The sequence below is a fragment of the Diabrotica undecimpunctata genome, chromosome 5, assembly GCF_040954645.1.
Source record: "Diabrotica undecimpunctata isolate CICGRU chromosome 5, icDiaUnde3, whole genome shotgun sequence".
Lineage (NCBI taxonomy): Eukaryota > Metazoa > Arthropoda > Insecta > Coleoptera > Chrysomelidae > Diabrotica > Diabrotica undecimpunctata.
The window spans coordinates 92436248-92463230 of record NC_092807.1 but is presented as its reverse complement, the minus strand read 5'-3'; the positions used below and the strand labels follow the sequence as shown (position 1 = coordinate 92463230).

The 26983-nt window shown below is 31.3% G+C and overlaps 1 protein-coding gene across 2 annotated transcripts in view; it reads right to left on the bottom strand.

Annotated features, from left to right (window-relative positions):
* Nucleotides 1–2621: 2621 nt before the first annotated feature.
* Nucleotides 2622–26983, bottom strand: part of LOC140440686 (trypsin-1-like) — a 58057-nt gene continuing 33695 nt past the window's right edge. The window contains exons 5-7 of one of the 2 annotated variants that reach the window (XM_072531045.1): nt 23409–23647; nt 15423–15604; nt 2622–2945 (exon numbers count right to left, since the gene is read on the bottom strand). In XM_072531045.1, the coding sequence (XP_072387146.1) occupies nt 2754–2945; nt 15423–15604; nt 23409–23647 (613 nt within the window). In that variant the 3' untranslated portion in view covers nt 2622–2753. Of the gene's footprint in view, nt 2946–3016; nt 3249–15422; nt 15605–23408; nt 23648–26983 lie in introns of those variants that run through there. The other variant, XM_072531046.1, reaches the window with a different exon arrangement.

Genomic DNA, 26983 nt, shown 5'->3' with positions numbered 1-26983 from the left:
CAGTTGGTCCATTTGGAGAAGACACAATTAACGACAACGGAGAAAGATTGGTAGAACTATGTGAAGTAAATGATTTGAAAATTATGAACGGATTTTACAAACATAAAAATATACATAAGTACACATGGACTCAAGAGACAAGAAAACTAAGATCCATTATTGACTACATTATCATGAACCACAAAAGCTCCATCAAAGTGAAAGACATCAGAGTGAAAAGAGGGGCAGAGTGTGGAACAGATCACAAACTTGTGGTGGCATGGATGGAATTCCCCTATATCTGGACAAAACAAAAACATACATCGATTACTACAACGGGAACGACAATAAACGAAAAGAGGCTCAAATTACATCTATTGCAGGAAGAATCAATAAAAGATTTATACAAAAGAAGACTAGACCAAAAACTAGAAGAATTCAGATATGACACGTTAGATGAAATGCATGAACACATAAAAACCTGCCTGATTTCAGCGGCCTTAGAAGCTCTTGGAGAAGACGACCAAAGGAACACCCATCAGAATATCAAATTAAGGGAAGACACATTGAAATGCATAAAAGAAAAGAAAAAACTACACATAAAATACCTAAACACCAAAAAACAGGAAGACTTAGACCTATATAGAGCGAAAAACAGAGAGGTAAAGAAAAGAGTAACAAATGAAAAGAACGAACGATGGGAACAAGCATGCACAGAGATAGAACGACATATCGGAGGAACGAGAAATTCAGAATCATGGCGAATAATAAAAGCACTTCAACGAAATAAGACAGAGAAAACCCAGATCGGCAAAATTAGTGAAAACGAGTGGCAAGAATACTACGTAGAACTACTTACAGAAAACCGTCCCCAATTTCAGGAAGAGAATATAGAACATGCAGGAAATGGGGCATACGACCAGATAGAAATAAGCCTGGCAGAAGTTAAGAGAGCAATCAAGACATTGAAGAACAAAAAAGCCAAAGGACCCGGAGGAATACCAAACGAACTAATTAAAAACGGAACGGAAAAGTTATTCCGCATGCTACATAGAATGTTCGAAAGAGGACTAAATGGAGAAGAAATACCTGCGGAATGGACACAAGCATACATCACATCCATACATAAGAAAGGAAACAGGAAAAAATGTAAAAACTATAGAGGAATTAGTATAATATCGTCGGTAGGTAGACTTTACGGGAAAATTATTAAAGAAAAACTAGAAACTGAAATAATAGGAAAAATTGGAGAAGACCAAGCAGGGTTCACAGTAGGAAAATCATGCCTAGATCATACGTACACATTAGAACAACTGATAGAGAAGAAAATGGCAAAAGGTAGACCGGTCCATCTGGCCTTTGTTGATCTAAAGAAAGCATATGACTCAATACCTAGAGTCAAATTATGGGAAGCAATGAATGATCTCGGAATCCGACAAACACTAATAAAAGCAGTTAAAGCACTATACAAAGAAAACAAAGTAGCTATTAAATGTGGAAATAAAGCCTACAATCCATTTAAGACGACAAAAGGACTTCTACAAGGCTGTGCTACGTCCCCTACTCTGTTTAAAATATTCTTGGAAAAGACACTCAAACCATGGAGGAGAAAGTGCGAAGGAATGGGCATACCAGTAAGAGACGAATATCTATACACCTTAAGTTTTGCCGACGATCAAGTAGTCATCGCACAAGATGAAGACGATCTCAGCTTTATGCTCAGAAAACTAGAAGAAGAATATAAAAACAACGGAATGGAAATAAACTTAGAGAAAACCGAATACCTAACAACAGAAAACAAGGATATGAGAAACCTAGAGATAGACGAGGGAAGACAAATAAATGGAACAGATAAATTCAAGTATTTAGGAACCATAATATCGAACCAGGGAACAACAGAAGAAGATATAAACAACAGACTGAGACAAACAAGAAACTGTATAAGACAACTAAACTCAGTGTTGTGGGATAAGAACATTACGATAAAGACAAAAAAGAGAATATATAACACCCTGACAAGAAGTATCCTGACATATGGGTCCGAAAACTGGACAATAAACAAGAGAAATAGAGGTAGAATAAGAGCAGTAGAAATGGAGTTCCTGAGAAGAAGCTGTAGACTTACAAAAAGAGACAGAATTGAAAACGCAGAGATTAAGCGGAGAATGGGAGTGCAATCAGACATAATCGACTATATAGAGGAGAAGAGACTATCCTGGTACGGCCACGTCAGAAGAGCGGACAGAGGACGCTGGATAAACAAAATCACAGAATGGAGCCCGATTGGAAGAAGAAAGAGAGGAAGACCCCGAAGGTCATTCAGAGATGAAATCGACGAGGCTATGGAGAAAAGAACCCTGCGAGATGGAGACTGGAATGACAGGGAAAATTGGAGAAAACGGTTGAGTGAAGGAAGACAGTGAAAACTGTGGAAATCCTTAGTAGTAGTAGATTATTGTAAACATAGTGAATTCAAGGACAAGGATATACAACAGCTTTTAGAATTGTTGATGAGATAACATCTCTGTCATATGTTAATGACGGAGAGAGTTATAATCTTTTATATTATAATCTTGAACATATGAGAAAATTATGAAGGTTTAATTAAAATACGAAATAAATGATTTGTTGTAAAATATTATGTTATAAGGTTATACAATATATTCTGCACAAATTTTTTTTAACAATAATATATTTGTAATAAAATAAATAGTATTATAATATAATCTTATATTTACGAATTTTATTTGGTATTAATTAAACTGTAAAAATTTCTACGCGTTTTCTTCTGGCCAGACATTATCTTCAATCCATTGAATATAATGGGACACTCTGGTAAAAACTAATGGAACTCGATCTGTACCACAAGACCCGCCGAATGATTGTATTCCTACTATATCATACATACAATGTGTGCCGTTTTTTAAATCTTTGCCATGAGTATGCAAGGGACCTCCAGCATCAACCTAAACACAGAAAATACATAACAATTATACCATAAAATTTATCAAAAAAATAAAAGTGAAATATTGTATTTTTGTTTCTTCTTTAATTGAATAAAGTCCAAAACAAATTTTTAATGGTAGATTAAGGTTAAAATTTAAGTATGCTAGTATAGTTCAGGCGGGATCTGTTTTGAATTGGACATTTTTCATAGGACTCTATTTTTTTACTGGAATCACTTCAGGATGCTCCTTTTATCAATAATCACGATATGGGCCAGTCGTTTAATTTATGGACCTTGCGTTTAATTTTTTACTTAACAAAATCTGAAAAAAATAAAATGCTTGATTTTTGCGCCCATATTTTCGTTTGTAATTCAAAAGATATTGTTCGTACAAAAAAAACTCATTAAGACTAAAAGTTTTGTTTTTGTCAATTTTACATAATATTTGACTAAATAGAATATGAAAATTTATTATTTACTGTTAAATTTAATATTTATTATAAAAAATAGCAATAATTAGTCAAAAAAAAAATGCAAAAAACGAAGTTTTTCCTTTAAATTTTTTTGACAAGTCATGAAATACAGTCTTTACAGTCCATCTAGAAGAGCTATAAAATATAAATTAACCGTGTGCTAAATTTAGTTAGGATCGGTTTAAAAGTTTTTGCAGAATAAAAAAATAAAAAAATTCAAATTTGCAAAATTATGCTGGACCCTAAATAATCACTTTTCATTCACAATTTCAAATTCATTCACAATTTCAAATATTAAAATCGGTAAACTAGGCGAGTCTATGGAATTTTTAAAAGTTATAAATAATTTTTTTTTATTATACGTCATTTTCAAATAAAAATACATTTTTAAATTTGATAAATTGAATAATTTCATTTTTCAAATTTAATAATTTAATTAATTATTATAAACTGCTGAAAATTATTTTAAAAGGGTAGAATTTTTTTCAAAATACCAAAATTTATATATAATACGTGGCAATTTAAAAACAATGGGCTATATCCCACGAACAAAAGCTGATATCGAAAAATGCTTGAAACCATTTCTAGGATACTAAGGGGGAACTAAAATACATGAAAGAGAACCTACCCCCATCAACCCCCTAGGCAACACCCACCACAACCAAAAAAGTTTAAATTGCAAACCCCTACTTGTGATACATCATTCAAAACACTATAAAAAATGCTATCCAATGGTTCAAATAATGATTATACAGGGTGAAGCATTATTTGTGAAACTTTGGCTTAAATGGAAAATTTAATGAGGTTTTGTTGATGATTCTGTATAATTATTGTTTAATAACTATTATATACATGTGTGTTCTTAACACACATGTGTTCAATTGCAAACTGTACTTAGTTTCAATTGATTGTTTATAAAACTTAACTATTCAGTGTCTAATATCTTAAGCTTCTTTACATTTTATACCATTGACTGCTACATGTCTTTTTGAGGTAACATGTTTGTATTAACCTCTCATCATCCGAAAGCATGATGATGCTTTCGGATTAAATAGCGAAACGTCTACAAATAAATAGATGAAGTAGCCACTTTGTTTGTTTTTTTGTCTCCAACCTTTTGACCGAAAAACCCACCACTCTTCGAGTGATCCTACAAAACCACCAGTCTATTAGGGCTGCAGTCAGAACGTTGGCCGAGATGTTAGAGAAACACTCTTTTGAGTTTTTGTCTTGTTTGTATCGACAGTCACTAATATCCTGTATTTCTTATATATATATATATATATATATATATATATATATATACATATAAAATAAAATAAAATATAAAAATATAAATATATATATATATATATATATATATATATATATATATATATATATATATATATATATATATATATATATATATATATATATATATATATATGTTATGATGTGTTGTTTGTTTGAATGATGAGCAATGAGTATTTTTAATAATATAATATATAGTGTTTTTATCGCGGTTCTCAAAGAATTAGCTTGTAAGTACTTTTTTAAATTATCTTTATTATAACTATTATGAAACACACATATATATATACATCTAACCTAGCCAATGTAAATTTAAAATAAACTATCTTTAAATTGATATTCTTATAAAACTAATTAAATTCTATAGACAATCTAAAATTTAAACAAAACTATCTTCAAAATTGAAATTGTTATGACACTAACTAAATTATATTAACAAAATTTTGTACCTTTCTTTCACTGAATGCCTAAATGAACTGTTTTCTACTATATAGATTCTAATCACCACTGAATGTCTTCGTACTTCAGTTATCCTTGTTTTTTGTGAAATTACTTTTTCCAATTATCAGCTTCTACCAATTTAAGATATAGTTTTCTTCACCAGCATTTATACACCACCAACCAAACCAGCAAACAGCATTTATATTTATTCTTCTTTTCAATATACCAATATCCAATTATTATAAGTTGATTTATACTAATCTCCAACCGTAATATAATTTAATTTCTTCCAATATACCTTTTTTTATCTTCAATAATTATTTGTGTATAATTATAAATGTGCATTAAATTATATGCATAATTTTTAATCTTCATTTAACTCACTATATTAAACAATTTGACTATTTGTACCTGATTCACTGACTCCAACTAACTTTCATATTTCTTACTAAACTTTTCTGACTGACTTATTGAAAATTCTGAACAATTTACTTCACTATTCACTAACTAAATGTGTCTACTAACTTTCATAATGAACTGGCCTGACTTCTGACTAAAAACTTAAAAAACTGGGCTGACTTCTGATTAAAATTTTTCATAATAAACTGGCCTGACTTCTGATTAAAAACTTAAAAAACTGGGCTGACTTCTGATTAAAATTTTTCATAATAAACTGGCCTGACTTCTGATTAAAAACTTAAAAAACTGCCATCTTGAATCCAAATCACGGGTATTTATATCCTTTGGATATTCCAGAACCATCTGGTAAGAGATCATGTTCCAATTTGTTCTATTAAATACTTGTCTGAATTTTCTGGAACAAACCATTTCGCAAACATGGCCATCTCCGGAGATCCAGAGAATTCCATTCTTTTCTATTAATAATTTTGTTTACATTTAGGCTTTTCAGATCAGAATATATAATTAAATTAGTAACTTAACATTCTAATTTAATAAAATACACATTTCAAACAATATATTATTATAACCCCACTTTATATTCGTAAATATTCTTAAACGTCACTTCAGAGTATAAATATCTGTCTATCACTCACTGTATAGTGTGTTGCCTAGTCACATGGCTCACTTAAAAATATCTACAAAATCATAACTACTAAAATACAACTTTTTACAATTATTATATGCTAATTTCTTAAAATGCCCTCACATAAATAATTTTTATAAAATTCTCTAGTATATAACTTATTTAAAACAACCAAATATCTAATATTATGTAGTATATAACTTATAAATTATTTTCTATAAACCCTAATCGTATCAATACCCCAAAATAATATTTAAAATAAATAATTTACTTATTATTTTTTTAAATATTAATCTTCTCATACCTTATTAAATTTAATAAATCAAATTTTTTTTTTTTTTTTTTAAATGTGTTAAATACATCCCTGTTCGCTGTCTATGTCAAAACAGAGAACAACGGAGCACAGTTCGGCTATTCTATGGTCAAACTGTCATGTCAAATGGAACAATGGATGCTATATCAGAGAATAAAATATAACCTTAATTAAAAATATAATCTATATTGTGTTCTGTTTATTTATAGACAAAATCTAGGAATTATTTCCATTCAAAATAACTTTCATCAATATAAATTGGTAAGTTTTACACTTTTTATAAAGACATTTACACAATCAATTCTGTATCTAACCCCAAATTATGATTTTTAGGGTACCAAACAATTTCCATATGTACAAAATTCAACAAGTATGATGTCAAATTTATTCACAACAAAGAAATCTACCATCTATCTATGAAATGGATCTATCAGTAAGTTTTTTTTTTAAATTCTTTTCTTTGTTTAGTTGACATATTGGGCATTGGGTAGTAATTTCTTTTTGAAAAAATGTACATTTTTCTTGATTTATTTTTAGTCCAACTTTGTCTAATCTATTTATTATAATTTTTAGGTGTTTCTCATGATATTCAGCAGTTTTAGAAAAAATTAATATATCATCAATGTAGTGAATTACAAAATGTTCATATTGATCCAAAATATCATGAAGACATCTACATAGAGCACTGCAAGATGATTGAAGTCCAAATGGTACTACTTTGAATTGATATACTACTCCATCTATCTGAAATCCTGTATACTGTCTACTTTTTCTTTCTAGAGGTATTAACCAGAAACTATGCTGTAAATCGATTTTAGTGAAAAATGACATTCCTGTAATTCTTCCTAATATTCCATCTATACTCATTGGTGCTTCAAATTGCTTTTCAGTAATCTTGTTAATATTCCTTGCATCCAAACATAACCTGATTTCACCTGATCTTTTTCGTACTACTACTATGGGGATAATAAAACGTGTGTCTGCCTTCTCAATGATCCCATCTTCTAACATATTATTAATTGTTTTGTTTACTTCTTCTCTGTATTTATATGGTATTGGGTATGATTTTGTTTTAAAATCTTTTTCTTCTTTAACTTTTATATTATGGATATAATTTTGTGCAATTCTATTTTCTTTATTGACAAGTCCCTTGTGTTGCTGCAATATGGAAATGACTATAGATTTATATTCTTCAGGGCAATTTAAAACTTTCATTATATCTTCTTCTTCACAAATAAAATTATTCTTCATTATGTACTCATTATTCCTTGCTTCCAATTTTACGCACTCCGCCTCGTAGGCATCCATCTGCTTAAAATTTCCATTCCTTAAATATTCACTACAATAATTATTCTTTACATTCTTTTGGGACATTTCCCTATCATCAAAATACATTTCTTCTTCATAAACATCATTATTTTCTTTTAATAATATCCTTTCAACTCTTATTCCTTCTTCTACCTCATCTTTCTGCATAAATTTAATTATTTGCCCTTCCAAAGTTACCATTTTTTTTTCAAAATCTATCTTTACTTTCTTCTTTTCCAATTCATCATTTCCCATTAATATATCAACACATAAATCCTTGACAATAAATCCTTGCATATTAATTTCTTTATTAAGAATATTAATTTTAAAATTGGCTAGTTTATCAATTTCACCCAACTTCTTATTATTTGCACCAATAATTTTAATTTTTGGAATCTTTATTATATCTGATAGTTTTAATGTATTAAAAATAAAATTCTCCGAGACTAAAGTACTTTCTGAACCAGTATCTATCATAATTTTAATCATTTTATTTTTGGCCAAAGCATTTATATAAATTAAATTAATAGATTCAATAATTTTCTCTTCATCTAAAGAAATAAATTCAGAAGGTTTTTCATAATAGCAATGGCCTAACTTGTAATTCAGAAAGTTTACTGCACAAAATTTTGATTATTAGAATTGTCAGATTGTATCTGACCACTTGGATCTGATGTCCTATGTCTTTCCCTACTATGACTTCTACTCACCTTTTCCTGACTTGTACTACTTCGTTCCCTGTCTTCGCAGCTTCTATTCCTTCGAACACAATTTACCTGTCTGTTATAGTTAGGTCGCTCTGTATTTCTTCTATTATTAAAATCTTGTCTATTATTATTAGTACTGTTATTAAAATGTTGTCTATTATAATTAGTATTATTATTAAAATTTTGTCTATTATAACTAGTATTATTATTAAAGTTCTGTCTATTTGGATTACTGTTATTATTATTAAAATTTTGTAAATTATTACCATATCTATAATTATTGTTATATGATTGTCTATATTGTTGATTATCATTTTTATTATATTGAAAGTTATTATTGTTTTTTCTGTTGTTATTATTATTTGTCATATTGCCTCTTTGTATTCTTTGAATAAAATTAATAAAACTATCTATTGTTTGAATATTTTGTACAGTTACGGTTTGCACAACATCAGCATCAAAATGTCTAGATACATTTAAGACTGTTTCATCCTCTCTAAGTGGTGGTTCTAAATATTTTGCAACTGTTATCAGTTTCAATGCATAATCTACCATATTTGATTTTAAATTGTGATTATACTTTCCAAAATATAGAATTTCTCTAAACTTGGCTTGCTCTAGTTCACCCCAATAATAATTTAAAAATTTATTTTCAAATGTTTGAAAATTATCTAAATCATTCTCAATACTAGCAAACCAAGTTGCTGCATTGTCATTTAATGTCATTCTAATATAATCTTTAATATCATTAATATTATTCACAAATCTTAATTTATGTTTTAAACTATTTATGTATACTCTAGGATGCAAATTTTTTATATTACCAGAGAACTTAATCCCAGTCTCATTTGTTAAATTTAAGTAAGGTCTCCCTATGTCTCTCATTTGTGAAATATCATCTATTCTCTGTTCCACATTTCTTATTTGATTACTATTTATTTGGATATTTTGTTGTATATCGTCTAATTTTTCTTCTGTGTTTCTCCTGTCTTCGTTAATTTTTACTTCTAAGTTACATTTCTGTAACTCTATTTTCTGTTCTATATCTATTTTATTATCTTGAATAATCCTCTTTACTTCTGTCCTCTCATTGTCTATCCTTTTCTTGTAGTCATTCCGTATACTTTTTATTTCATTTGCAACTTTTTTCTCTGCAGCTTCAAGTTTTTTATCCATTTGTTTTTCCATTTGTTTTACAATTTTATTATTATTATCTTCTATTTTCTTTTCTAATTTTCTATAATTCTCTTCCAATTTCTGTTCCATTTTTTTCATGTCTTCTTTGACTTCTTGTGAATTCTGTTCCATTTTGTGTTCTATTTTTTTCGTATTCTCTTCCATTGTCTTGTTCATCTGCATCATTAATGACATCAAAGCTGCCATATTGACATTTTCCTCTCTTTCTGGATTCATTTCTGTAGTATCTTGTGGAACTTGAACTAAACTCTCCTTTTGTATAGGTTGTGTTTCTACTTCCACATCTTCTTCATTCTTTTTGCTTCTTGTACCTTTCTTTCCTTGAGACATTTTGAGACTTTACTTGTTCAAATATAATTAAAAATAAAATCTATAATTTTTTCTTTCTACTGATAATTAATTTAATTATATGAGAGCACTTATCTTCCCAAACTAATTCTTTTAAATAGAGAGCCCCACGTTGGGCGCCAAATTGTTATGATGTGTTATTTGTTTGAATGATGAGCAATGAGTATTTTTAATAATATAATATATAGGGTTTTTATCGCGGTTCTCAAAGAATTAGCTTGTAAGTACTTTTTTAAATTATCTTTATTATAACTATTATGAAACACACATATATATATCTAACCTAGCCAATGTAAATTTAAAATAAACTATCTTTAAATTGATATTCTTATAAAACTAATTAAATTCTATAGACAATCTGAAATTTAAACAAAACTATCTTCAAAATTGAAATTGTTATGACACTAACTAAATTATATTAACAAAATTTTGTACTTTTCTTTCACTGAATGCCTAAATGAACTGTTTTCTACTATATAGATTCTAATCACCACTGAATGTCTTCGTACTTCAGTTATCCTTGTTTTTTGTGAAATTACTTTTTCCAATTATCAGCTTCTACCAATTTAAGATATAGTTTTCTTCACCAGCATTTATACACCACCAACCAAACCAGCAAACAGCATTTATATTTATTCTTCTTTTCAATATACCAATATCCAATTATTATAAGTTGATTTATACTAATCTCCAACCATAATATAATTTAATTTCTTCCAATATACCTTTTTTTATCTTCAATAATTATTTGTGTATAATTATAAATGTGCATTAAATTATATGCATAATTTTTAATCTTCATTTAACTCACTATATTAAACAATTTGACTATTTGTACCTGATTCACTGACTCCAACTAACTTTCATATTTCTTACTAAACTTTTCTAACTGACTTCTTGAAAATTCTGAACAATTTACTTCACTATTCACTAACTAAATGTGTCTACTAACTTTCATAATGAACTGGCCTGACTTCTGACTAAAAACTTAAAAAACTGGGCTGACTTCTGATTAAAATTTTTCATAATAAACTGGCCTGACTTCTGATTAAAAACTTAAAAAACTGGGCTGACTTCTGATTAAAATTTTTCATAATAAACTGGCCTGACTTCTGATTAAAAACTTAAAAAACTGCCATCTTGAATCCAAATCACGGGTATTTATATCCTTTGGATATTCCAGAACCATCTGGTAAGAGATCATGTTCCAATTTGTTCTATTAAATACTTGTCTGAATTTTCTGGAACAAACCATTTCGCAAACATGGCCATCTCCGGAGATCCAGAGAATTCCATTCTTTTCTATTAATAATTTTGTTTACATTTAGGCTTTTCAGATCAGAATATATAATTAAATTAGTAACTTAACATTCTAATTTAATAAAATACACATTTCAAACAATATATTATTATAACCCCACTTTATATTCGTAAATATTCTTAAACGTCACTTCAGAGTATAAATATCTGTCTATCACTCACTGTATAGTGTGTTGCCTAGTCACATGGCTCACTTAAAAATATCTACAAAATTATAACTACTAAAATACAACTTTTTACAATTATTATATGCTAATTTCTTAAAATGCCCTCACATAAATAATTTTTATAAAATTCTCTAGTATATAACTTATTTAAAACAACCAAATATCTAATATTATGTAGTATATAACTTATAAATTATTTTCTATAAACCCTAATCGTATCAATATATATATATATATATATATATATATATATATATATATATATATATATATATATATGTTACAGATGTGAATAATAATGCCTTTATAATTAGAATAACCGGTTATTATTAATACTATCCTAAGAGCTCTGGTAAATGTAATAAAAACGCATTTTGGGCTTCGCTACTATTTATTTATAAAACTTGGTAATAAAGTTAAACACTTAAACAGAACTTATTAATCAAAAAACCTAACTAGACATGTAATAAGTAAAAACAGACTCGAATTTGGTAATAAAGTTAAACAGCTAAACATAATTTATCAATCAAACAAACCTAACTAGACTTGTATTTGGTAACAATCTAGTAAATATAGATTTGTATAACAAATAACAAACAACATTTATCAACCAAAAAAACCTATTTAACTAGACTTGTATTTGGTAACAAAGTTAAAACACTTAAACAACATTTATCATTAAAAAAAACCTAACTAGACATGCAATGAGTAAAAACAAACTCGTACTATTACAGGATTAGCTGTAAGTACATAGTAAGGTGTAAGTACATACAGCATTAGCTTTAAGTTACCAGACTATAATTACTTGTTTTTGCAGGACAGGTTCTTGTGGCACTTAGAATTACACAGAACACTTGCTTTTTATACCTGCAGCGATTTGAGTTGCATTGGCCACTACAATTGCAGTGACGGAATCCTTGACCACCTAAATTCGAATCTTTCCCTGAGACTTATTTCTGTAGCTGGCACATCATTGACTGAAATAAGTGTTTCCTTGCAGATGGTAAATTCGTTTCTTGCATAAACTTGGTTTAAAATACCATACTTGGTGCCTAGCTTACACAGCTTTTCATCTTTAACAGAAATAATAATGGCAATAATATTTCGGCTATCGGCCTTAACTTTATCAACTTCTGGAATTTGCACTCTAACACTTTCACCTACTTTTGCAACAGGGAATCTAACATCAGAATGCTTTACCATTCGGTCAGCTTGTTTTATAAGTGACTCTTTAGCAACATCTCGAAACCCCTTGAATTTTCTTTAAAGTTTTCTCAACTTCAGTGTCATCTTCTTCATGTCCCTCATTTTCTTCAACTCCAATTGTCTTGTCTTCTCTAGTGTCTCGTCAATTGTAACATTTTTCCCAAGCGAGTAGTATTTTTGGCAATTAGACACAAACTTCTCGAAAATATTCCTTATTGGAGCCAAGCGATCCATTCTTTTACGTTCTACTCTCGTAGCTATGTCATCAAAACGTAACGCTCTCATTAAAAATAGAAATCTTCTCTAACTCATCACTGTTTTGAAATCATCCATTCTCCATAGTTCTTCAAGTTTAACTTGATTACCATGGTAAATTCCCGCCCAATAAAGCATGTGTTCAAAAGGGCTGTTATTTCTAGTTTGTCTGTATCCCTGGCATCTCTTGGACGACAATAATTAGATCTTACAGAACTTATGTACTTATTTGTGAAGTTCACGATGCTCTTAATCATAGGATCAGTTATGAGGCACTTCCAAATATCAACGAGGTCTGTGAGATTCTTAGCTGATCCAATGACCGCAGGGAGACGAAGTAATATATTGCGAGGTGGTCGCTTACTTTTTTTGTTTGGATTTTTTTGCCAAATCCATGAGTCGAAAACTTTTCCATTTTTCTTTAGATGAGCTATATAAACCTCGTTGGAACTGTCAGCTTCGTCTCCGGCATTACTTCCATCACTCAATTCGGACTCAGAATCGTCATCATGTTCCGAAACATGTTCCACTTTGTCTGTATCGCTGTCATCCATACGTATATCGCCATCCGACTCAGCAAACATCAAATTTGTAACAGCTTCTATATTAGTGGGATCATTGAGATTGAAAATCTTCTTCTTATCCGCCATTTCTAAAATAAAATAAATAAAATGGAACTAATTGTCACAAATGGTCGCGTGTATATGAGAAATACAGACCTCTTATATCAACGTAAAAAGTTTTCAACACAAAAAATGCATGAAATAGTAATATATTCTCAATATTATAATAAGAATAATGTAACTATAACAAAAAAAAACAGATGTTATAAAAACTTACTTAAAAAGTCGCGCGTATATCTGAAATACAAATGCAAAATTCTCAGCAACGTACTATCCCTTGACGGATTATTTGTGCACTGGAAGGTTGCTTTAAAAATGGAGTAGGAATAGCGAAAAGCACCCGATCGCAGCGCAGCGTAGGTAATAGATATTATACTAAATCTATTACCCGTGTATCTACCACATACGCGCGACCGCTGGAAGGTTAATAAAGATATAACGTTGTTTAGAAAGAAATAAAGGCTTTGTAATTAAATGATTTAGAGCGTGTATTCTTTTACATACTACATAACGGCAACGCTTCATTGTTCCTTTTCGTACAGGTGTCACAATGATATGTAATCAATTAAAAAAATTGATTTTACTAATTGAGATATTTTTTTTAATTTTTGTATTTTTTTTAATAACTAAACTTTTTTTGGTATTTTTTATCTTAATTATGTGTTAACATGCACTTTATTATTATTTATATTACTAACCTAACCTTAAATGTTTGTTTACAAACAACTGTACCTGGTAAAAACAGGCTGAAAACAACGAACAAAGTTTTGCAATGAAATTGGTAGTGTTTCTATATAAAATTAAATAAATATTAAATATTTGAAATAATGCAAAAATTGAGGATCACTTGGAGGTAGGGTTTTAAATATATTGACTGTAAAATAAAAGTGAGTGTTTTATGGATCATTATTATATAATTTGCTTATTCTGTCTGTCTGTCCGTAGTGAACTCCCCAGCACCGGCATTATATCATATCTAAATTGAAGTGTATGATACGTTAAATGAAAGGAGAGAGGATAAGGATTATATGAAGACAAAAAAATAAGCAAGGCGACCAAAAGAGTACTACACATTATCTTCGTTATTAATGACGTACAGCGACATACAAGATGTCACATAACAGTATCAATATATATTTGTTTAATCTGATTGTCTCTATGTCCGTAACGACAACTTTAGCGCCGACATTTCATCATATATGTGTTGTTGTTGGTTCGATTGGAGCGTGTCATGCGTTAAAAAAAAGTGGAGGGAATAAGAATTATATTAAGGTAGAAAAAAAAACAAAGGAACAACTATTAAAAAAGCACTACAACTTATTTTCGTTAAAGAAGGCATTTGGCTGAGTTAAAAATAAACAACTGATCGAATCCTAACATGCAACATAGCAAATAAAAGAGTAGGATATAGCAAATATATTCAGATAAAAAACAAACAAGACGACTACCAAAAGGACACTACATAGTATCTTTATTATTAATGAAATAATAGCGATATACGAAATATCATAGGGCACTATGAATAAAAATAGATTTGCTATAAGACAAATTTTGAATTATTGACTTAAATAAAACCTCTGGCTAAGTACAAAATAAACAACTAATCGAATCCTAACATGCAACATAGCAAATGAAAGGGGAGGAAATAACAAATATACTAAGATAGAAAAAATCAATCAGTTTTCAGTTGTTATCACCCGTCGAGAAACGATGACGACTATTAGACCAAATCATAATTAAAATCTCACTTAAATCTTGAAAGAACAAAACAATCTAGCATTATGCTTATATTTTAAGTACCTGGCAATAATCAATATTTGGATTTCCTCCAACACATACCATACTTTCTTTTGGTATACCATTTGGCAAATGAAGTGTATAGCGGTTATAGGTATTAGTACAAATTTCATTACTGATAAAGTTTACAAAAAACTTTAAAATTTGTGCTGGTTGTGATATAAAAGAAGCTATTGGACTCCATCCTGAAAACAAAAAATAATTATGATTACATGATGGCTAAATAAACAGCGCTGGATACTTTCATCAATATTAATAGACTATCACAATATATTCTGAAAATAAAACGTGGTCTTCCTTCGATCAGTCTGGGAATATAATGCAAATAAGCATCCCCTTGGTTATGTTAGGTATACTACTAACTGCTTTATCTGGTATTTCATAGCTCTGTTAGTGATTTCATCAGAACAAGGTGCTTTTCTTAGTAAAATATTTTTGATTAGTTCACTTGTTTCCTGTGCAGATATGAATGTGATTATCTCGTCTGGTTCTTCGGACAATTTTGGATTTTATTAGACTTCTTTGATAAAGCTTATGTCTTCGTCCTGGTGGTATTTAAGTGTACACACTCTCTCTTTCTCTCTCTCTCTCTCTAGATAGTCCTTTTCATCACTTTAGCTTTTTCTTCAATGGAGTAAACAATTTCATTTTCTCCATGTGTTTGGGGTATCGTTTTTCTATTTTTTCTTATTATTCTTTGGAGTCTCCAAATATTTTGCATGTTTTGACTCCGTTGCTACCTTTATTGTACATGGTCGTTCCACCTTTGGCTTCTATGTTCTGTAAGAGTCTTGCGACTTCTCTGTTTAGTCGATTTGCCGTGTTTTTACCTGTCAGTTCTTCTGGTTCTATTTTTGACTCTATTCTTTTTCCTTATCATGTCGTTTATTTCCCGGTTGATGTCTCTAAATCTTCTCAAATGTATTTTTAGTTTTACTTCAGTAGTACGACTGACCCGCCAACTAACGATTGTTGACCTATCTACTAATTAGGCTGTGCGTTTACGGTAAATTCAAACAAAGTTTCGACAAAATTGAAATTTTGCCAAAAATTCGAAAAATTTTAGAAAAGTAATATTATATCTTTTGTTTGACGGGTTATACTAAAAAAATACACCATGATCATGTTCAGCCCAATCTAAAAGATAATATAAAAAATTATTTATAAAAATTTATAATCCTTAAGTACTTATCACAAAACTCGTAAACAACGAAAGCTCTAGAAACGTGTTATACAGCAATTTTTGCGATTTGGAAACTAATTTTGTTGTTTAGTAAACGATACTTTGAAAAACATTAGGGCTTTAGAGAATTTTCCTTTAATTTTAATTATAAGATTTTTATATAGGATTAGAAGGCAGTTGATAACTTGAAGAATGACCAACTTATAAAATCTGACCAAACAAATTGAGTTAGATGGTAAAGACATACGGATTATCAATAACTTGTAATGGAACCAGTTAGTTCACATAAAATAAAATTCGGAAATATGACAAAATCATATATATTCAAATTCTCCAAAGTTAGACAGGGGTGTATACTCTTGCCACTAGTTTCAAGTTATATTCTGAATCCATTCTTTAAAAGACCTTAGAAAATATAATATAAAAATAGGAATAAATCTAAATAAAAAACCTACGAATAACATCCAATATGCTGACGATACCGTTCTCCTTGCCACTGAGAAAGAGTAACAGTTCCTAATGAACAAAGTCAATAACATAATTTTTAACTATGGTCTTAAAATAAATAGATATAAAGAAAACAAATTCCATGATCATCAGCAAACTTAATTTAGACAGTGTCATAATATTCTGAATTCATTTTTTGCAAGACCTTAGAAAATATATAGAAATAGGAATGAATCTAAATAAAAAACCTACGAATAACATCCAATATGCTGACGATACCGTCCTCCTTGATACTATAATTGATTTTGTTTAGGGATAAGTATGTTAAATGTATATCAATTCAACCCGTAATATAATCTCATCCGTATTCTTTTTTTCCCAGCACCTATTAAAAGCTATTTTAATTAGTATGGAAAAGGTTAGATATTAAAAATCTATCGCAACAAATTTACTCACTCCTAGATCCAACATGTCTGCTGATGTACATTTATTGTGTAGTAGTGAAAAACTTGTGTTCTGCGGTAAGTTACCTATTATTTTTCTGGTCTTATTATTTTTCTTATCTGCATTGAGTTCTTTTAACCCCCCATTTATGGAAGCCGTCTTTGATAAATATTTTGTTAATTCACATATTACTCCTTTTTTGCTGACTAGAAGAGGAACGAGTGAGGCTGAATAAATCAACGAACACAGAGGAATTTTAAATTTTAGGAGAGGTGCGATAGAGGTGTATTTTATCTCCTGTGCTGTTCCACCGCTATTAGCCTAAGATCCCACTGCAGGATTACTGCGTTCATAACGTAGTTAATTAAACTCACATTTTAACATACATTTAAAATTAGGAGAATACCATAATAATAGGTTGCTGACCAAAAAGTGGCCGCAAATATTTTTAATTCAATTAATAATATTAATTTTTGACAAAAATTTTATTTCGCTAATTTATTTTTTACATAAAACACGCTGCTTATGACGTATATGCATGTTTTTTATATTAAAGTAAAGCTAATTTTTTTCTAAATATGATGATATAAGTTTGTCTGAGAAAAAATTGTCGAAAATTAGGGTTCATCATCATCATTATCATCCAGCCTTCATTTATCACGTTCACTGCTGGATTTAGGCCTCCCTTAAACTCCTCCATTCTTTGCGATTTTGTGCTCTTTGTTGCCAATTTTCCATGATACGCCTGCTGTTGCCAGCACAACGTGTAGGTGGTCTTTCTCTACTACGTTTGTCTGCTCTTGGCCTCCAATCTGTAATTTTACTCGTCCATCGTGAGTCATGCAATCTCGCTACATGGCCTGCCCAATTCCATTTAAGTTCCGCTATGCGTTCTACAACATCAGCAATACTCGTCCTTCTTCGCAGATCTTCGTTTCTTATTCGGTCCCGCAACGTCACTCCTAGTATAGATCGTTCCATTGGTCTCTGTGCCTCTTAATTTCGAAGCCGTAGTCTTGGTTAGAGTCATAGTTTCCGCCCCATAGGTCATGCCCGGTAATACGCATTGGGCAAATACTTTTCTTTGATCAGATAAAAGGCATATATCGAGCACAGTTTAATTAAATCTTGCCCAAGTACTTTCGATCCCTAGATCATCTTCAGGGGCATTTCGTCAATTGTGGCCTATCCGGCAAGAAGGGCAATAGGCCACAATTGACGAAATGCCCCTGAAGATGATCTAGGGATCGAAAGTACTTGGGCAAGATTTAATTAAACTGTGCTCGATATATGCCTTTTATCTGATCAAAGTTCATTTATTCGAGCATTCAACCTTATATTTAAATACTTTTCTTTTGAGACTAATTGGTATGTTTGCCCTAAATGTGTCTCGCAGTTTTCCAAAGGCTGCCCACGCTAAAGTAATTCGTCTTTGGATTTCGCACGTTTGGTTATCCCTGCTAATTCTTATTTCGTTACCCATATACGTAAATTTCTCCACCAGTTCTACCACTTTGTTTTGAATAGTTAAATGATTATTGAGTACCATATTTGTCATAAACTTAGTTTTGGACAAATTCATTCTGAGGCCCACTTTCGAACATGCAAAGTCCAATTCATTTAACATATCTGTGGCTTCTCCTAAATTATCTGTGATAAGGACAATGTCATCCGCGAAACGGAGATGGTTAAGTTTTCCGCCTTCTATTGTTACTCCTCTGTGGTCCCAATTGACCATCTTAAAGGCATACTCTAATGCCATTATGAATAATTTGGGTGACAATGTATCTCCTTGCCTTATCCCACGTTTTATTTTTATTGGTTGGGTTTTATCGTGTATCTTAACAGTCATAGTGGCATTTTTGTTCGTGTCGAACGCTTTATGAAAATCTATGGAAGTGAGGACAGGAGGTTTGTTGTATTCCATAGATTTTTCAATGAGCGTCTTTACTGCATGAAGGTGATCATTGGTACCATAATTTGATCGGAATCCTGCCTGCTCTCTCGGTTAGTAGAAATCTAATTTTCTCTCCAATCTTGATAGTGAAGAGCTTGTATATGTGGTTCAACAGGCTAATAGGTCTATAATTCTTTAGGTTCGTTCTATCTCCTTTTTCATGTAGAAGAATGGCTATAGCATTGTTCCATTCTTTGGGCACCTCTCTTTGCTGCAAACATAGATTAAACAGTTTCCTTAATTGATTTAATAGCATATCTCCTCTATTTACGATAGCTTCTATTACAATTCCATCCTCTCCTGGTTGCTAGCTGTTAAAAACGTGAGGTATCAAAAATAAAATAAAAGACAGCTAGCGCACATTGCTACTGGTTTGAAGTGTCAGTTGAGTTTTTAAAGCATGCGTCTATAAATATACTAATAATATAGATATTATCACTTGTCAAACCAGTGTTGTTACGCTCTACCCTATTTTACTTTATCTTTGATACCTCGCGTTTTTAACAGCTGATTACGCTAATTTTCGACTATTTTTTCTCAGGCAGCCTTGTATTATCGTAATAACCTTCCGTAACCTTCCGCTGATAACGTTATGTCTTTCACACCGACTGATTCAAATTTTCGCAGTTTAAGCCTTTCTAATTTTTATTTCAATCTGCACTTCACAGTAACTTTCGAACGTGCCTGTGTCTATTCAGTCGTAGTTTAGCAAGTGGTCAGTATGTATCGTTTACTAGAAATATTTAATATTATGTACGATTCAGTCCCACAAACCGACGTTATAGTTGCTGTTACATTTTGAGGTAAGACTGATTTGTTTGATTTTTGTTTACAGTACTGATTTTTATTTTAATTTAGGGCATACATTTAAAATAAATTAGAGAGGGAACACGAATGGATGCTACAGCTTCATTAGGACGTTTTAACTGATTCAGAGGCAGAACCAGATGATAATGATTGAGTTTGATAGACAACCATATTATAAAAACTATTTAGGATATAGACTCGGAAGAGAATGGACAAAACTTACCTATTCTTAAAGAAATGTTACTGAAATAAGCTGCAAGAATACCCTGTCTTATCGGTAAAAATGAAACTACCAGGTGGCAAAAATATCCTACATCAGCACGGAATGTTCGAACACGTGCTGAGATATTTACACCCATTTACCTAGACCTAAGGGAGATATAAGGTATAAAAATTAAGCTTCAGAAATTTGGGAATGCTTCTTTTCTCCAAACATATTGGAAAAAATTGTTACTTACACCAACAAATTTATAGAAATGCAAACCTATGATATTTCGTAAAATCTTTTTTTCAGACCAACTGATTTATTAGAAATAAAAGCATTTTATTGTTTTAGTTTTTGTTAAAACATATTCGTTTCCACGATAAAGCTACCAGGCAAGAAAGAGTAAAAGTCGACAAATTAGCTCCAGTTAGGGAAATTTACGATAAGTTTGTATCCAATTTATCCCAACATTATAATATGTCAGCATATACCACGATTGACAAAAAACTAGAAGCATTTCGAGGTAAGTATCCTTTCAAAATTTATATTCAGAGGCACTCGAAGACTCTGAGTGTGGTATAAAGGTCAATGGTTATTCGATAAATAACATTCGTTACGCCGACGACATCGCTCTAATCACATACCGTGAACATGATATGCAGTTAATACTAAATAAAATAAATACCGTAGAAAAAAGTGGCTGGAGAATGTGGCTGCTATGCGGCGGTAGTTTTATAATCGTCATTTGAGTATCAAAAATAGTTTTCAAAGATGTCGGTTTGCATCGATCCATTGGGTGAGGCAGCATAGGTAGTTTCGGGAAATGCTTTTCTCTCTGGAGGCATCACTTGTGTCCATATTTGCTTCCCTTTAAATATAATCAAAAGAGAGGCTTTTTTACCTTTCGCATTGCACGCAAAAAGCACTTAGGTATGTATTTTCTCTGCCGGAAATGCTTGTCGCCCTGGTCGTCTTGGTATCTTTTTTCTTACGACTTTGGTTTTTGACGGATCGGAACAAAAACTTGTTTCGTCCAAATTACAAATTAAATGTGTTTTGTTTTCAATACCCAGATTCTTTATAGTTTTTAAAACCAAATCAAAATAATTGTTTATTATAAAAGGGTCAACACACTCTCTTTTTGCTATCTCAACATTTTCCGGCTTTTGAACGGATAGATTATGACGTTTCATAAAGGAAAAAGCCAATCTTTTTCAGGAATTCCATTTTGGAACGGAGTATTTAGTTGATTCGCTTTAACGTATTTCCCCACTAAATGCATTACTTTCATTCGTGAGAGACCAAACCCATACTTTTTCATAGTAGTTAAACAATGAACTAATATATTTTCGTACTCTGTAAAAAGTTCTGTAGCACAGCCATATGACGCTGACTTCTTAACTCTTCTTTCTTTAATGTGATCGAGTAGAGTATTTAGAGGAATTTTGTGTAATTTACTTGCCGCATATGCAGAGTATCTTCCACTTTTAACATCTTCTATAGTCTGAAGAAGAGTTTCCTTGAAATTATTCTTGCCTCTTTCAGATTTTCGAATATATTTTCGAACCATAATATTTATTCAGTCTAACCTAAAAATAAAACACACTTTACCGCCAAAATTACACTGTGGGGCAAGTGCGTACCACTCCGCACTTTCCCTAGTATACAACTACGCTCTTACCCATAACCTTTAAATAAGAAAGCAAATAAATAAATGGTTATTAAATTTTTCCCTAGTTATACCAAAAAACTAACTATTCCATTAGATTCTACGGATTTAATAGTGTATACTTACCGATTATTTTATTTAAATCAACAAAAACATCAGCTTAATTTGTCACGACAAAACGACTGAGTACAACTATGCACATCAAGGTTACAAACAATCACCCAGTAAAAAAGTTTTCGACGATCAGCCGGTAAGTCGGTCAGCGCCACTTTTTGTCAAGTAGATTAGTACACTTGTAGGTAGAATATTCTTATTTCAGAATTCTTCTATTTAATAGGCTAATACATATTCAGGCTTATGAGGCACTTGCCCCGAAAATGCTCTTGTCTTACCTGACCCTACCACCTTAAGAACCACCAAAACTAAACCCAATGTTTGTAAATCCAAATCATACCTGTTCCAAAATTAACATCAAAATGCAGTAACAGTCATCCCGCCACATAGAAACTACCGAAGGAGGCGGCGATTAATTTTCCACAAAGAGCGGGATGCTTCCTCGAGAACTGCGTCACTTCGCTAGAAAAGTACTAAAGCTGAGTACTATTTTAATTATTACCAGCGACCAACAAGCTTTGAATCGCAGCTTGTAGATTTATTTTTTTCTCTCTGACAGCATATTGTTTTTTAATATTAATTTATCGAATAAATTTATTATTATGACTTAACTTTTTATTTCCTGTACCTTTCTGGGATCAGTGTAAAGCGAAATGAGCAGAGAACAAACCCAAGGCTGGGCAGTCGGATAGAACACACAGTTCTGATGAGTAGAACGATGGACGTTTTCTTTTAAATATCCTTAGAGATATTCAGAGGATTTTACCCCTCGTGTCTCCTAGCAGTGTAGTCTTGCTTAATGAGCCTCGTGGTACGACGACTTGGACGTTATAGAGCATTAATTGAGTAATAGACAAAATGAATAAAGATATGAAACTATTGACAACAGTTAAGCAAACAGACGCAGCTAATTTTGACCGTATCTTTAGAAACGGTAAGTATGGTTTTCTACAGTTGAACGTTGAAGGAACAATAAAAATAAGACGAAGAACCGCACGAAAGAAATTTACGACAATCGTTCAATATCAGCGATCCAAGCACAATTATACCATTAGCACAAGATAGAGAAGATTTTCAGTTGATGGTCGCCAACCTTCGATAAGGAGGTTAAAGAAGAAAAGAATATTTGTTATCATAATTTACTGTACTTTGTTTTAATTTACCTGTCTGAAGACCTTTCCCATCTGGATTTTCCTCGTTGGTGTATAAACACACTGGACCTACAAACTTGTTAAATATAAAATCTTCTTTAACTTTAATTAGCGCTATGTTGTTATATTTGACAGGTATTTCCAATTTAGAATATAATTTAATAGATTCAATGTTTCTTATCTGGGCATTAGACAAATCTTTTTGATCAGTTACTCCAGCTCGTACTCTTAGTTGTGTTACATTTACTTCTCTGAAAATAAAAACATAGATTAATAAATGTAGACAATACTACCATTTATTAACACATCGTGTGGCGATGTGTAAATAAATCGCTAAGTCGAGTGGAGAACGCTTATAAACTGCTTTAGGTTTCGATAAACCCATTACTCGTTGCAAATCAGTCAAACTTGGTGATTACGAAATAATTAGTAATAAAATTCTGATCAACTTTTCTAAATAAAACTTTCTGATTGAAGTAGGGCAACAAAAAAAGCAAAATATTTGATTTTATAATTTTAATGAAATGTTATATTTATCTTACAATATCTCTTCTTCTCTTTCTGATGCACTCCATTATAGGAGGTTTGCGACTACTACATCAAAATGTTCTCTATTCTGCGCCACTCTTAGTAATTGTTGAACGTTCAGCCCGTCAAAGTTCTGATATTGCGAAGCCATGATATGGCTCTTCTACCTACTCCTTTTCGGCCCTCTATCCTTCCTTCCATGATTAATTGCAGCAAGTTTTATTTAACATTTTTCATTATGTGGCCTAGGTAAGAGGTCTTTATTTTTTTAATTTTCTATTTATGGTATTTAATTCTGTTCGATTTGTAACGTATTGTCACATTTCAAAGGCCTCTTTCCGTCTTATGGTATTTAATTTTATTGTTCAGGCGTCAACTCTATACAGAAGGACTGACCAAACGTATCGTTTAATAACTCTAATTCGGATGTCTAAGCTCAGTTTTTAGTTATAGATAATTTGCTTCCATTTGTAGATGTAGATCCCACTTATCATTTAGTACTATTCCTAAGTATCCAAATTTGTTACCTTATTTTAATTGAGTGTTATGCAAAAGTCAAAAGTTAGTCAATCCAAAAATTTTCGTCGGTTTTAATAATCACCATTACTATAGTTTTTTAAAGACGTATTGTAAGCTAGTATATTTTGTAAATTTTCCATTATTTCCATTTTTTCTGCTATTAACACTGTATCGTCTTCATACCTGATATTGTTAATATAAATACTCCGTAAAAAAAGTATAGCATCACTTATAAAATCACAAATATTTCTGACAGTATTTGGTTAATTTAAATTATTCCTTTCTGGCTCTTAAGAATATTAAGACTAGAATAAATATTAAAAGAAATTTGTGAATACAGCTTACTGTTTAAGAAAAAAAAATTTAATTGCTATTTTGTCTGGTTTTTATATTATCAGTATTTATTTTACTTTTGTAAAAAGTATAGAGTTTACGTTTAATTAAAAATTTCGTGTTAATTTAAAATTTAACGAAAGATCAAGTCGTTAGAATAATTTCCCTCATTGAAGACAGAAGGAGTCAGAGAAATGTGGCCAATTTTGTGGAAACATAAAAACACAAACACAAAAATGTGAAAACAAGTAAATCAGCCGACAGTATCACGAGTGGTAGTAAGGTACCCAGAGACTGGTCTTTATAAAAAAAGAGCTGTAACAGGTCGGCCAAGAGCAACTACGCATGTGGACAATAGATTTTTAGTCTTTCAGGCTTTGCGTCGAAGACACGTGACTGCAAGTCAACTTTAACATCACTTAGCCGAGACTCGAAATGTACGTGTGTCTTCAGAAACTGTTAGGCACATCTTAAGACAGTCTGGAATTAGGGTCAGAGTAGCTGCCACTGCCCCGAGACTTACAAGAGAACACCGTATAGCACGTCCAACATTTGCAAGAGAGCACGTAAACTGGAATATCGACGACTGGGGTAACAGACTCTTTACGGATGAGTCAAGATTTTGTTTATACACTTCGGATCAAAGAATACCAGTTTTATAGACGAGATGGCGAGCGATATTTTCAATGCAACCTAAGACCGGCGACAAACTTTGGAGGAGGATCTATTATGCCCTGGGGCGGAATATCTCTTAGGGGTCAAACCGAATTGGTACAGCTAGATGAAGGATCCTTAACTGCTGATAGGTACATTAGAGATATTTTGGAGATGCATGTTGTTCCTTACGCCCCATTTATTGGTAACGAATGGCTTTGTTTTAATGCATGACAATGCACGCCCACACGTCGCAAGAATCGTTCACCGAGTACCTTCAAGAGGTAAATTTACAAGTTTTGAATTGGGCAGCGTACAGCCTGGACTTAAATCCAATAGAACATGTTTGGGACCATCTTTACAGAAGGGTGAGATCTGGTAATGTGACGCCAGCTAATCTTCAGGACCTGCAACGGTTGTTAACCGTGGAATGGGATAATATCGATCAATATTATCTAAGAAGATTAATTGGAAGTACGCTAACGTAATGTTGTTTAGATGTTATAAGAGCTAAAGGAGGCAATACGTCTTACTAAATTATCATTACTTTTGATTTTGATTTTTTTTATTTAATGCTGTTTGTGCGCTGACTTTTAATTTATGAAATAAATTAAATTAAACCTTTGTTTTTCGTACATTCTGCATTTTTCTTTTAATAATTGTTACGTACTTAAAAAACAAAAAAAAACAACAGTAAATAATCAATGTTTTAAATTATTTTTAATACAAAATTTGCAGTTTCATCGGTGATGCGGTACTTTTTTGGCGGAGTGTATTTACCGTGTATTTTTATACCAATTTTAGCGCCGTCGAGTGCTTCTTCGAATATGTATTTATAGTAAAAGTTAAAGAGCAAAGTTAAAAAGCAATGGAGATATGACACAGTCTTAGATTATTCACGTATTTTAGGTTTCATACTGTATAAGGTTATATTGTACGTATTACTAATCAGAAGAAAAACACTTTGGTGTTTATTTTTCAATTTCCTTGAGTAAGACGCTTTCTCTTTAAATGGTGTAATTTTGTCGACAGATAATCATTCTACACGAAACATACCGCGGCACTTTATTTTTAATAGCAGGGTTGGTCATTTGTGTTGGGTTCTTCTGATAAGGTCCATCAAGTAAGCTATTATAATTTTTTTGTAGGCTTTATTCTATTGGTTCTTACTCTTAATATTACAATAATAGTTTTCCTTTTTTATTTCTTTAAGGAAGGAAAACATATACATCTTCGAATATTTCACTGCCTTGTTTGTCTAGTTAATATTCCCTTCTGGTGGACGTGGGAAATACGTGAGTCACGTGAGATCCATTCTATTGGGTAGCTAGATGCTATAAAATAATTTTGGAATTTTTTTGCACAACGATAGAGTGCCTTTAGCAAGAATGTCTAACTTAAAAAAAGGGTTAACGTAAAGGGAGCAAAATCTACAACTTTAGACTTAGACAAAGGGGGGCGCGAATTAGAGAGTCACATCTATCAAAATTTTCAGGAAACGTGAAAAACTATTACAGAGGACTCCTGTGATATTTTTAGTTTTCTAAAGTTAA